This window comes from Eumetopias jubatus, unplaced genomic scaffold, assembly GCF_037043125.1.
Source record: "Eumetopias jubatus isolate StellerSeaLion01/CBP00866 unplaced genomic scaffold, mEumJub1_p1.0 scaffold_10, whole genome shotgun sequence".
In the NCBI taxonomy this organism is placed as follows: domain Eukaryota; kingdom Metazoa; phylum Chordata; class Mammalia; order Carnivora; family Otariidae; genus Eumetopias; species Eumetopias jubatus.
Window position 1 is genome coordinate 80476990 of NW_028274816.1, and position 14036 is coordinate 80491025.

At 47.3% G+C, this 14036-nt stretch overlaps 1 protein-coding gene across 4 annotated transcripts in view; it reads left to right on the forward strand.

Moving 5' to 3' along the window:
- Positions 1-14036, forward strand: part of ZZEF1 (zinc finger ZZ-type and EF-hand domain containing 1) — a 101263-nt gene that overhangs the window by 22272 nt on the left and 64955 nt on the right. For all 4 annotated transcript variants that reach the window (XR_003612525.2, XR_003612526.2, XM_028124816.2 and 1 more), the window contains exons 7-11: positions 3164-3280; positions 4156-4334; positions 5780-5878; positions 9929-10020; positions 10365-10513. Coding sequence is in view for 2 of the 4 variants with exons in the window: in XM_028124816.2 (XP_027980617.2) it covers positions 3164-3280; positions 4156-4334; positions 5780-5878; positions 9929-10020; positions 10365-10513 (636 nt within the window). In the remaining 2 variants the exon portion in view is untranslated. The remainder of the gene's footprint in view (positions 1-3163; positions 3281-4155; positions 4335-5779; positions 5879-9928; positions 10021-10364; positions 10514-14036) is intronic.

Consider the following 14036-nt stretch of genomic DNA (forward strand, 5'->3'; position numbering starts at 1 on the left):
AGATACAGCACCTTCAGATGCTGCGCATTATTTACCTCCTCCTGTTGTGCAGCATACACGTAAACCTTATCCCCGTGTCACAGACGAGGGCTCTGTGACACTCCCCGCGGCAAGTCACTGGGCTGGGCAGGGATGCGCCTGTGTGAATTTAAATTTAAAAAGCTAAAAATTAAAAAAAAAACAAAAAACTTGTAGGGCAGGAAGACCCAGTGGTAACAGATGAAGTGGGGAGTAGTGACATAGAGCCTTAGAAGCTAGGAGGTTCTAGTCCTGGATTTAAGTTACTAATAGCGGTTCTCTGACATCTTCTGAGCATGGAGCTTTTCAGCCAGTAGCGCTGCGGGCAGTGCCAGATGTGAAGTCATATTTGGCTGTACTCCTGTCTTGCTTCCTGTTTAAAAATTTTTTTAAAAAATCAATTAGAAACTTAGAGAAAGATCGCACGTACAGCACAAACAACTTTATTTCCTTCTGAGCCATTTGAGAGTAATCTGCAAACCCGGTGCCCCATTGTCCCTGAGCACACGAGTGTGTGTTTCTTGTCAGCAAGAAGGTTCACTGCCACCAACGGGACCAGGAAGTTCCCAGTGATGCACGGTGCTGTCATCTGGTCCTTAGGTCCCATTCGGGTCCTGCTAGCTCTCCCAGTGACGTCCCGTGTAGCAAAAGGACCCAGGCCACACTTGGCGTTTGTCACGTCTCCTTAGTCTCCCCTGGTGTGGACCAGTTCCTCAGTCTTTCCTGGACGTTCTGACTTTGACACTTTTGAAAATTATTGGTTGGTTATTTCCAGGAGTGTCGTTCAGTTTTGGTTCACCTGATGTTTCATAATGATTCAGTTTAGGTTTTGTGTCTTTAGCAGGAGTATCAGAGAAATGATGGTGTGTTCTCATTGCATCCTATCAGGTGTCACACAACTTTAGTGTCCACTTACTAGTCCCGCTCACGTTAACTTTGATCCCTTGAAGGGAGGGGCGTCTGCCAAATTTTTCCATTGTAAAGGGATTTTTTTGTGTTGGTAATTAGTAAGTATTTTGTGAGGAGGTGCTTTGAGACTGTAAATGTCCCATCCTTCCTCAAACTTTATATTGGTATGGACTCGTGATTCCTGTGTTAGTTGCTGGCTTATAACATCACAGTGTTGATGTGTAGACGGGCCCAGATTTGGCCAATGGGAACCCCCTTGGTGTGATTCATGTGTCCTTTTGACATGTCCTCAGCAACTTGAAACACTTCCTTACTTTCTAGAACAGCGGACTATTCCAGGCCTGTCTCGATTGCTCCCTGCCTCAGTCCTGGAATCAGCCACTGTTTCTGAGGGGTCATCATCCCTTTTAGTGGAGACTAAACAGATGAGCTCATTGCTTCTCTCAGGCTCTGTCAGCGGGCCCCACTAGGAAATACACGTTTGTGCATAAATAGTACATGTGTGTGTGTACACGTTACACACACTCACACCCGTAGTCACGTCTGCATCTGTAGTGCTGAGAACTCGAGAGTCCGCACCGACACCCCCACTTCTAATCCAGCACTCCGGTGTACACTCTGGTTTCCTCTGTGTTTGCACCCCCCCTTCTCGGGTAACGAGAAAACTGCTGCCCTTCCTCCCCACTGTATTTACTTACTTATTGAGTCCTCCATATACAACCCGTCTCCCGTCTCCCCTGCCCTTGCCTGGACACCCTCCTTCCTGACTCCTGCTCCAGCACCTTCTGCAGGGCTGTTGCTCTGACCGTCCTTGTGCCTGGGCCCTGCTTGTTCCCCTTGGGTTCCCTCGCTCTGCACCGGGCCGCCCTCCTTGGTACTCACATTCCCTGCCAGGCCGACCCTTTGTGCAGATACCTTTCTCACTCTGCTCAGTACCCACTTGAGCACCCCGTTATGGGCCCCCAGGGTGCCCTACCCTCCCACCCAAACACACATGAATGTCTGCCTTGTGTAGCCGTGCTTTATGGACTGAATTCACAGGAAGGGGAAGAAGAAGAGCTTTCTACCTTATTCTTGTAAAGATACGCCAAGTTGTTGAGGAATGGATATATTTAAAGTTTATATTTCTAAACAGTTCTAACAGTAATTGTTAATCTGCAATTGTTTTTTCACTCCTAATGTTTAAATATCAGTGATCTAAAACCACTGTAAATCTTTTTTGAAAAAAATCGGTGAGGGACAATAAGAAGAATATCATGAAACAAAACCGTTGTATCAGTAGAAATAAATTTGGTAAATCACTGCACGCTCGTGTGCGTTTGGCCTCATTGACCAGCTGCCTTTCATGTGGCTGCCATCCTGGGCAGCCCCTTGTAGAGTGGGGAGAAAGAAGAATGAGAGCAGAGGGAAGCCGACGCAATGTTAGCCTTGCTGTATTATCTCCGTTTTGAAATAGGAATAATACTGTTGGAGGGATTCTCATTACTGTTCCCTTGAAATGACTGTCAGTTGTAGGATTTTGAGTTACTTTTTGCATACCTTCACATTGTTCGCAGTACACTCGCTCACCCAGCACAGTTGCTGGCGTAGAGTAGGACCCAGTCATTTTTGTTTGCATCAGTCTGTCTGATGACTACTAGTCTGGAGGAGGTAAAACTTTTGGGGGATTCAGAAAGATAAACGTAAGAGGAGATGAGAGAAGACAAACGTTGAAGCAGACATTAAGGTAGAAAGGCCAAGAAACACGGGGCAAGAATAGAAACTGTGACAGGTGCTCATGCTTAGGAGGAAAGAAAATTCGTGGCGTGTCTTTAGATGCCATAGATCTCAAGATGGAATGTATAACATGAGCTTCTTACCGGGCCACAAACTGCTCTGCCTCTGGGGTCACATTTCCTAAGAACTGCAGGGTTTTTTCTGTAGAGTCTATATGTCTTCTGCCTACCCTGCGTGAAAGGAAGACTTGATCCCAAAGACTGGAATAAGTCTCCTTGAAGGGAAATGGGACTCTTAAAAGAAAGAATAAATAAAAAAGAAGGAAACTCCATGAAGTTACTTGGCACCGTGACCCCTGGGGAAAAAAGCTGGTTCAGTGTTGTGTGCCGGGCTCTCTGTGGGAACACTTTGTTTATGAGGGATTACTCCCAACAGGCGTCTAACAATTTGGTGTTCATCGAATATTATTAAATTAATGTTTTGCCTGGATTTGTTCTGATTTTCCATCTCCCACTTGCAGGAAGGCACTGCAGCACATGCCTCCGCTTTCCCTCTCACCAGGATCTACGGATTTCTCGACTTTCCTGTCTCCCAACGTTCTAGAAGAAGTGGACAGCTTCCTCATAAGGATAACTAGGTAAAGTCAAGGTTGATGAGATGGGGCTTGTAGGGGGTAGAGGGTCTATATGCTTGTTTAGCCTTTTTTTTTTAAATTTTTTAATCTTTTAAAGATCAGTACTGAAAATGGCTCATTTTTAGTGACTGAAGGGAAAGTAAAATCATAGTTCAGTCCTCTAAGCTCCATTATGTAGCGACACCACCTGACCTCAGGGGGTGGGGGTCCTCTGATGCACCAGACAGGTGTCTTAGAGTCCCCAGTGCAGAAGCTCTGAGCTTACCTGGAACCCCAGCCCACGGCCTCCCCGGGCACCCGCCGGCAAATAAGCCGCTGGTCTGTGGGCCTGGGCGAGGCTCCTTAGTAGCTTGACAGACTCAGTGCTTGCTGTTCTGTGTCTGCCCAGCCCTGAGGGCGCTACTGTGTCGGAGCACAAACTAGGTCCAGAGACGTCTGGACAGTTTTAAAAGTTTCAGTGTAAGGTGTTTGGAGTACATCTAAAGTAGGTTGTTCGTGCTTTCGGAGGAATGAGCCCTTGAGCCTCTGGCTGCTGATCATTCTTAGTAGCAGAGGCTTATTGTAGCGGCTTCTTTATTTGTGGTTCATTTATTTATTTGGTTTATAAAGTTTGACGTGTTAAAATTGATATCGTTAGTATTTTTTAATAGTTACAGATTAAGGGCACAGAGGGGAGGAGTTAATGTCCTCGTTCTCTGGGTTAACTTAGGTTTTCTTTAGGTTATCTTGAGGATTTTGAGAAAGTATTTCTGATGAACATATAGAAAGCATATGACAGGTGGATTTTACTGATGGCGGCCAGTTACGTGGGGTTTGGGGGATACCTGGATTTCCTCATGTTTTTAGGAAGTGACAAGTTTTTTGCTCTTTGTTTATAGCTGCTGTTCGACTCCAGAGGTGGAGCTGACTCTTCTGGCCTTTGCACTGGCAAGAGGAAGTGTTGCCAAAGTGCTGAGCTCTCTGTGTACCATCACTGACCACCTGGACACACAGTACGACGCCTCGTCCCTCATCTCCTCCATGGCATCTGTCAGGCAAAACCTGCTCCTTAAATACGGTAAGTGAGCAAGGTGCAGTGGACAAGCCAAAACACCAGAATTAACCTGGCATCTTCTTATCTCCTTGGGCAGTTTGTAGCTACCCCGTGATTCCGGGATGAACATACCCTCTCCTACAGGGGCTGGCAGGGAGAAGGGGGATGTGGGCCCATTGATGGCAGCATCGGAAGAGGGTCTGAGTCCCCTGGGCTGTACTCCCAGGGTTTACCGGCCAGATCACTTAGGCTTGCTGGTCATTTGAGCACAGCCGTCTTCGATGAGGTACAGATGTGTCTCTTGGTGTAGACCAAGACGGTTGGGAAGTTGGAGTACCTCCCATCTGGAGGAGGGAGGGAACTGGCCCAGACACGGCACAGAGCACCCTGGTCTTAGACTGCATCGCTCTGCGTCCCTGTGAGAGCTGTGTGTCCACCACCGCCTTGCCCCCCTGGGCCCGGCCGCCGTCCCCCTTAGTGCTTTCCTGCTGACTCGGGATGGGCCCTCCTAACCCTTCTCGGTTGGTACATGAGGAACAACTCATCTGCCATCCCGGCCTCTGGCACTAACGTTTTGTCCACAAAGTACAGTCTCGGATCCCATCCTCTTCAGTTATACGGGCAAACAGTGCTGTTTCTGCCATGCTGTTTCTGCCTTTGCCTTCATGCAACTTAGTAATTTATTTTATGTGTAATTTTTAAGGTCCGACAATTGATGTCTTGTAAATCCAGTTTTCCTCTTAAATTTGAAAAGGTCATTTTTTGGTGGGTTAGGGAGCCCATAGCAGGCACGGCTGGATGGGAGGGATTCGTGGTGTTTGGGATATACTCTCCAGGAAAGTTATCGATTCAGAGGAGCAGTTATTTGGGGAGGGAACACTGGATAGCGGAGGGACGCAGGAGGGAATGTTTGTTACTGGCAGTATTCTAGTTCTGGGTTGGTTATAGGTTAATGGGTATTCATTAAAATATTAACATGAGAGAAAAAGGAAAAGCTTTCAGGTCGTTACAGCAAACAGTACTTTTTAAACTTCCTAAAACTTTCAAAATTTGCCTGTAGGTGTATTAAAGAAACACGACCCAAGACCCTAAGATATTATTTATATATAAAAATGCAATTGCAGTAAAATTAGTTATTGGCTCCAAAACACTATTTTAGGCATTCCTCTCCCAAACATGTTGAATCTGTGGTATTAGTCTTATATCTTATAATGTGCTTTGTTTCTGAGGAGTGGTTATCCTAGAGACCTCCTCTTGGAGTCACATAGGGACATAAAGCTGTACTCGGTCTCCTTCAGGAAAGCGTACAAGGATGGCGTCAGCTTCTCTGTTGTAGCTTTTCAACAGGTGGTTTTCCGCCAGTAGTCTCCTGGCCGCCTGCTTTCCGTTTCCATGGACGGGCCTGCTAGTTTTTATTTTTTACTTTGTGCCAGCTTAAGGCTCTCATCCTCTCTCTTTTCTTTGATCAGGTAAACCTCTTCAGTTGACCCTTCAGGCCTGTGATGTCAAAGGGAAAGAGGAGAAGTCAGGGCCTGAAAACCTGCTCATGGAGCCGTGGACGAGAGACGGTGAGTGGTAGGTCTGTCCGTGTGTGGTGAGTGGAAGGGCCGTGGTGCACTCTCTGCCGGTGTGAGACCTGGGCCTTGGACTGCTTGGAAGTCGCGGGCCAGACGCCAGGTCGGCCTGCACGAGGCAGTGGTTCTTGAACTGTCCGCCTGCCATCCTTACCACAGCCTCGTACTCTGCTATGGGTGCTTGAGAGCCCTCGGTTTTGAAAAGCAAGGACTCCTCCTTTTGGAATATGAAAAGTTTCCATTTTTAAATTCAGATTATTTTTCCATTGTGTTACCCTAAATCATTAAGAAACTCAGCAGATCTGAGGCATGATACTGCTGAAAACATAATTTCGGGAGAAGGGTATTTCTCAGTGTGACCCCTCTGGATCCGGAGTGTCCGGAAGAACCTCACTGCTTGCCTGCTGAGGAGCTGTCCCGTGCGGTGGCGGGCTCTTTCCCTCGGCTCGGTGTGTCTGTGCGTCTCTTCCTTCCCTGTCTCGCTAGCCAGCCGGTTCGTCTCCTGCACTTGCTCCCTTGTGCTCACTGCGCTGCTTAGAACATCGCCGATTCGGCTCAGGAAGGGGACTGTTTGGGTCGTTATCAAACGCTGGCAGGAATTGCCCTTCTGCTCTGGGTTTGCTTTCTCCTTGGCCTTCCTCACGGCACTGCAGACCACATACGTTCTCAGTGGCCCCCTCTCCTCTGTCCTGTCTCCTGTGTTCGTGCTTCTCCCCGAGGCGTCTCCTCTCCCCGTGGGCTTCGCGTGCTATAGACTCTTACGCAGGACGCTCCTGCTGCCGTCCTCCCCGCGCAGCGCAGTCTCCGCGGGCATGTTTCCTTCACCGCGTCCCTCTCCTGTCCCGCTAGGGGCCGCGAGGGGCCGCACGGGCCGCGCACCCCCCCGCCACGCGTCCCGACCGCAGCTCCCACCCGGGAGAGGCAAGACCACTCTGCGAGAGGTGCCTGCGTTCTCCCTTCACACACTGGAGAGTCAGGGTTTCTGTCTCCAGAGCATGTGAGGCAGAACCTTCCCAAAACGTCGACGGATTTGTTTTCTCATCATCATCATCCACTGAAAAGCCTCTCTTTTGTTTTATTTTAGCTTTTTACTTTTATTTTCTACTTATATCACCATTTCAAATCATGTCTCCATCTCTTCTTTCTTTTTTAAGACTTTTTTTTAGAGCAGTTTTAGGTTTATAACAAAACTGGAGGAAGGCACAGAGAGTTCCTGTATAACGTGTTCCCCCCACACGTGCAGCCTCCCCCATTGTGAGCATCACTCCAGAGGGAGACATTTTCTTACCGTGGACAAGTGTACGACAACACTTCATAATTGCCCAAAGTCCATAGTTTACCTTAGGGTCCGAGAGAGAGAGAGGAGAGAGAGAGGGAGAGGAGAGAGAGAGAGAGAGAGAGAGAGAGGAGAGCGCACGTGGAGAGCACACGTGCGTGAGGGGGAGGGGCAGAGCAAGAGGGAAAGAGAGTCTTAAGCAGACTCCGTGCTGAGTGCAGAGCCTGACGAGGGGCTGGATCCCACAACCGAGATCCCGACCTCAGCCAAAACCAAGGGTTGGGTGCTTAACCGACTGCGCCACCCAGGCGCTCCCTTTAGGGTCCACTCTTGATGCTGTATGTTCTGGGGGTTTAAACAAATGTGTAATGACATGAATCTATCATTATAATACCATACAGAGTATTTTCACCATCTGAAAAAATGGTATAGGGATTTGTAACACTCTTCAAAGTCCAGAAGGACTGCAGATTTTTCTCTAGCTGTGGGAATCGAATACTGTTACTCTCCCTGTGTCATCTGCTCATCTCCCCTCCCTGCCTTCTGCTTCCCTCGGGTGGATGGATCTTGTAAAGTAGTTGTAGTTTGTGGGTTATGTTGGTTTTATTTCCTACAGGCACACAGGTGGGATGTGCGTAGGCCTGGGGAGGAGACTCCGTTTCTCCTGGTCACTCCCTCCACAGCCGTCGCCACTGAAAATGAGCCTGAGGCGATGGGTGGGGCAGGGGAAATGCTCACAGCCAGAACAGTTGGGTTTAGAGGAGGAATTGCTTTCCTTCCCCTGGGTGGGGGAGGGGATGGCTCCTTTCGCGGCTGTGCTTCACGCTCCCCAGGTGCCAGGAAGTGTCAGTTCTGGAGAGGTGCCTCTTGCTGCACAGTGAGTGCCCAGAAGACCCACACATTGACCCTCTGGAGCACAGCTTTTCCTGTCTGGTGTTTGAAAGGGATGCAGGGTGCTGCCCATACACCGAAGGGGTTCTTTAATCTGTGATTGGTTATTTTCTTTACTGTCTTTTGAAGAGAATAAATTGGGGGGGGGGTGCGGTATCAAAACAGAGGGAGCTCTAGGGCATCACATGAGCTCTTTTTTGTTTTTTACCCGGAAAGGGAAGAACAAAGTTTTACTTACCTTTTAGGCTTTGTTTATATATTTATTTTGGCCTTTAGAGAAGACCTTTAGATGTGTGTTTGGTGGCAATGTCATTTAAAGAGTGTCTGATTCTTTTGATTCGGTTAATTGCTTCAGCTACTTTGAGACAAATGACAAATGCTGGTGGTCAGTTAACCTGGGCAGACCTTCAGTGCACCAGAGCAGGCTGGATAGATTAGTCTTACTGTGAGGCGAGTTGTGTGAATTCCTGACCGTGTGGCTTCTTAAAACTGTGGACATAATCACTGTTTGATGGAACTAGATCCTACCATAGCTTCTCTTTGTAACTAGTCAGTGTTCCTTTGGTTTTAATTTTCTTGGTTTTGGTGACACATTTTGCATATTGTTTTATGGAGATTCAACTTCAGACAGTTTTGTTTATTGAATTCAGTATAATGAAAGCAGCATGAAGCGGGTTTAATCTTGAGCAGGCAGAACGGTTGAGGGCCCAACCGTTCATGGTTCCAGGATGAGTGGTTGTTTGGTGCTGATGTGGGCATGTGTATGAATTTTATCATTTACAGAAGTTTGAAAGAGAAAGGCAGCCTTGGGTCTAGCAGCAGACCTTTTTGTGAATTATTAAAGGATAATTCACGACAACAAAAGAGGTAAACCATGACTTTGATACAAATGAAAAATGAACAGTTACACTTTTTATTTATCTCATTAATTAGTGGGGACCAGTAAGATGTTACAAACAGTTCAAAAGAGAATGCATAAAATACATATAGACCGATAAGAGTGCCGACAGGAATCCACAGGTAGATACAAAAATTGGTCAACATTCATGAAGAATAATCAGCTGCATTGGGGCGCCTGGGTGGCTCAGATGGTGAAGCGTCTGCCTTCGGCTCAGGTTATGATCTCAGGGTCCTGGGATCGAGTCCCACATCAGGCTCTTCTCCCTCTCCCTCTGCCTTCCTCTCCCCCTGCTTGTACTCTCTCTGTCAAAATGAATAAAAATCTTTAAAAAAAAAAAAAAAAAGAATAATCAGCTGCATTTTCTGCGGGCAGGAACTGTCTGCATTACCGTCTTGACTCTACTGTTTACGGAGTTGTAAAATAGCTCACAGACAGCAAAAGGTGGAGATAGCCCACAGAGTGTGCTCAGCGGAACGAACACCCAGCCATCTTTTCTGCCCGTTTCAGAGTCTTGCACAGTCTTTCCTGACAGAGTGTTCCAGAAGTTCTCATCCCTCTGTCGTCTGTCCTCTAGGCCTGCGTGCCTCTGTCCGCCCAGTCAAGCATCAGGCATGGTTTTAGGAATGGCACGGAAAGATGATTGGTTGTCAGGTCTTTTGTCTGTTTGAATTTAAGTCACAGTCTTTATGAACTTTATCTATCTTTCTTGTTACCTCAGAGCAGGGCTGCCGGTGTGGTTGAGAAGACAGTGCACTGAGGAGACTGTACCCTAGCCACGGTCTGTTACCTAGGGGTTGGCAGTGAGCTCACACCTGTGCAGAGGGGAAATCTGTTTCTGATTTTTATGAAAATACGAGACAGACTAGTTACCCCCCGCCACACACAAAGGATCTGGTGTGTTTGGTTGGTCTCTGTGAGTTCTTAGGGTTATGACAAATGAGTCGGTTATCCTCACTTCACTGTCTACCTTTTGCAGGGTTTCTTACAGAGACTGGAAAGACCAGAGCAAGTACCATTTTTTCTACAGGAACTGAATCTGCATTCCAAGTTACACAGATCAGAATTATGGTAATTCTCTTACTACCTTCTTTAAGCAATGTTACTGCTATTTTTTAAAATAGGATTCCATTTCAGAGTCTGTCACTGGTTTTCATCACCTGTGTTGTGACCATTCTGTGCCAGGCCTGTAGCAGAGGGCAGGAACACAGAGATGAGTAGATTGTTGTCTGGGGATGTGTGAATACAAAGGATCTCTCCTTAGGAAGCAGTGTTTTTATTTTTCTAGGACTAAATATCATTTCGTTAGTTTGATTTTGCTTTAAGCTCTTTGAATTTAACTGTATTACTTAGAAACACAACAGCCGCAGGATTTTTGTACCTTCCATGTACTTGAGCTAGATCTCTGTTTTTAGGTTCGACGTGGTGGCATTGGTGCCCAGTGTGGGTTGGTGTTTGCCTATAACTCATCTTCTGATAAATTCCACGCAGAAGAACACTTCAAAAGGTTTGAAAAATATGACAAATGGAAGCTTCAGGAATTCAGGCAATTTGTAAAAAGCAGGTAAGGAACGGAATAAAAATCTTTGTAGTTAAGGCTGAATGTATTTTCTTATTGGCAAAATATGCTTTCATGTATTTATAGAAGAGGTGCCCCTAGCCCATCCTCAGTGGCCGTGAGCATTCATTGCTTTCTAGCAGCATCCGTGAAGACATGTTTTAATTTGTTCATAGATTCTTTACTCGGTCCCTTCCATGACCAGGTGTACACATCTCCAGAATGGCTGGGTACTGACACACGCCTGGACTGTCTTCAGTCTTACCTAGCCACTGGGAAGTTTACCGATGCCCCAACCTCCGTCCTCCTAATCCATGCTTTCATTGGAGATATTTTTAAGCACCCACCCTGCACTGGGCCTGATGCTCGGCGCAGAAGAGACACAGTGAACAAGTCGGCACAGTCCCTGCTCCGTGGTGCTTACTGTCCTCTCAGACCAGCAGTGTCACAGTCTTGTCAGCACTGGGCAGGAGGGGTGGGGCCTCTGGGAGGAAAGACCCTGGAGGGAGTGTTGTTTGTGGTAAGAGCTAAGGATGATGTACAGTTGAAGGAGAGATCCTGAGCAAAAAGCAGAGCAGATTTGAGCACTTGTAGATGAAGTACCGCGGGCTCGGGGGCCTGCAAGTGCAGAAGTTACTGCCAGGTGGAGAGTGGAGAACATGGAGCAGGAGGGCCGGGAAGCGGCCCAGTCACTAAAGGTCTTTCTGTCTCTGGCTCAGGACTTGGACTGTACCCTTTAAGGCAGGGTGGGGGGACAGCATGGTGTTGAGGAACTTCAGGGAGAAGAACGAGGCGACCAGATGTGTGTTTTACAAGTACTGTTCCGGATCATGCTGTGTGGCCAGGGGCGAGCCAGCATGGAGGCAGCAAGGAGAGGAGGCAGCCAGAGGCCTGGGTCCCCTCGGCTAAGCCGCACTGGCAGTGAGGGAGAGGAGGAAACTGACAGAGAGACCACCAGACAGTGACTGAGTGCAGAGCAGAGGAGGCAGGATGGTGTAGGCACTGGGGAGGCTTGGGATTTTGGCTGGGGCAGGTGGGGACACTGGGAATGCACTTCTCTGATAGAAACTAACTTGGGAAAACAGTCTGTGGGAAGCTGATGAGCTCAGTTTTGGTCCTGTTGAATTTGAGGTCTAGGAAGACTTTGAGCTACTTGGCAGCTCCTTGGATGAATGCGTTGGAGCCTGGAAGAGGTACTGAAGGTGCCAATAGGAGAGACATTTGAAGGATAATTAAAGTGAGATTTTTCTGGACGAGTATGTAGGCTGGGAAGAGAAGAGAGACCCTACAGACCAGCATGCTGAGAGGCACCAGCATTTAAAGGGCCACAGAGAAAAAAGGAGGCTGAGAAGCAGCCAGTGAGGCAGGAGGAAGGCCCCTGTGTGTCATCATGAAGCCAACGGGGTGATGTTAAAGGAAGTGGGGAGCGGGCGGCGGGATCAGATGTTACCCAGGGTCATTTGGATAAAGTCTGCAAGTGGACCTGTCGGATTCAGCCCGAGGTCATTGGTGAGCCTTGGGCAGCGTTGCCTCCCACCTTCATAGTAGCAAGTTAAAACTCACCGAGCTGAACCCTGGACTTGCTGGTTGTGCCACTGTCTCGGGTGACAGGGGAGGCCTTCAGCCGTCATCTGGTACCGTGCCGCCCTTGACCGGCGCCCACGTCACTGAGGACTGTGTTCTACGTGGATTCTGATTCAGTAGTTCTGGGTGTAGACTCTGAGAAGCTCATGAGAAGCTCTCAGGTGAATGATGTTCCCACCTGCGGACCACACTTCGAGTAGCACAGATCTAGAATAACTCCCTCTGTCTGCCAGTAGTCCTCTGGTGGCATTCCTGACAGCTGGTCATTCAGTCTCCAGAACATTCCTCACGATGGAGAACTCACAGAACTTCAGGGGTAGATCATGTTCAGTTGAAATCTACAGCTGTAATTCCAACCCTCAATTGGAACAAATCTCCTTCATTCCTAAAATCTCCCTCCCTACCATATATATATATATATATATATGCCTTCTTAAAGGACCCTTTCTTTTTTTAAGAATTTATTTATTTGAGAGAGAGAGACAGAGATAGTGAGAGAGGGCAGGAGCTGGGAGCAGAGGGAGAAGCAGGCTCCCCAAGGAGCTGGGAGCCCAATGCGGGACCCAATCCCAGGAACTTGGGATCGTGACCTGAGCCGAAGGCAGATATGCTTAACCAGCTGAGCCACCCAGGCGCCCCTAAAAGATCCTTTTTTTTTGATGGTAACTAGAGATTACCCTTGTTTTTAAGCAGCTCTATCCCATTCTTGGGACATATTAAAATAAAATTTTTTCCCCTAAGTCTGCTGTTAAATAAGATCTTTCACATCTTATGTAGGATTTTCTTTTAACCTAGGTGTAGGTCTGTTCGCTGCTTACTTGCTGATTTTAGCTTCTGGTTTCAGCCTGAACTACTCTGAAACCCTGGTTTGGATGGCCTGCATGTTACCAGTCTCTCTCCAGTTTGGAAATCAAATTGTTAATGTACATGCATCTATCTTCTTCCCTTTTTTTTTTTTCTCTCTTCTGTCCTTCTGGCCAGATGATGGTCAGTCCGCATGCTCTCCAGCCAGCTGACTGACTGCTGTGCGTACTCAGGAGGACGAACGCTCAGTTCTCTTTTCTGCCTTCTGTCTGCTGTGTGGCGTAGTGAGCGAGCTTACCTCTTTGTGCGCTCTGACACCTGGCCAGCTGTCTCTCCCTCTCGAAGAGTTTCTTGATGGCTGCCTCAGAGCAAATTAAAAAATCCTCAAACACAATATTGATGAAACTCATTGACATGGTTTTGGATTAAGACAGAATACCTCCCGTCCTGTTGGTTTTAGGATTAATTATGTCATGAGAGATTGATGCTAATAAAGTCTTGAGTTAGGAAGAGAACACTTTTTTCTTCCTGTTACAGAACCTACTCTGGATCCTTAATCTTCTTGCACGGATGCCCGCGTTTGCTTATCCACGCAGAATACTTACGTGTTGCTAGCTTGCTAGCTCTATCATAGGTTAAGTAAAGTTTGGAAAGTTTGAGGAATGTTACTTGAAAAGACTGCCTTTTTCTCCTTTGGTTCTTTAATTCCTGAAACAGGAGTATCTAGTTTTTAAAAAGAAGTGGCTGGAGTTGTGCTACTTTAGCCTTGAGGCTGAGATGCTTTCCTAGAAGGACCTTCTAAGGAACAGGAAAAAATGTGGAGGCTGAAGTTTTCCTTATTTGGAGCTCCAGGATCTGAAAGTTCCCTGCTCTTAACCTTCACCTGCTGCAAGTGCACTGAACCTCAGGCTGGGCATACATAGAGTAGCCAGATCTAGGGAGAGAAAACTGAACCTGCCTCTCCTTTGGATCTTTTAGAAGTGCACAACAGTTGTTGCATTGTTTCTTATTCCTGAGTTGCTCATAAAAGATGCCTCGCTTTCATGTCTCGTTCTTCAAATATGCCAGTTATCTAGAGAAGCAAACTTTCTCTTTAGTTCCCAGATTATATTTGGAACTGATACTTGTTCCCATGTCAGAG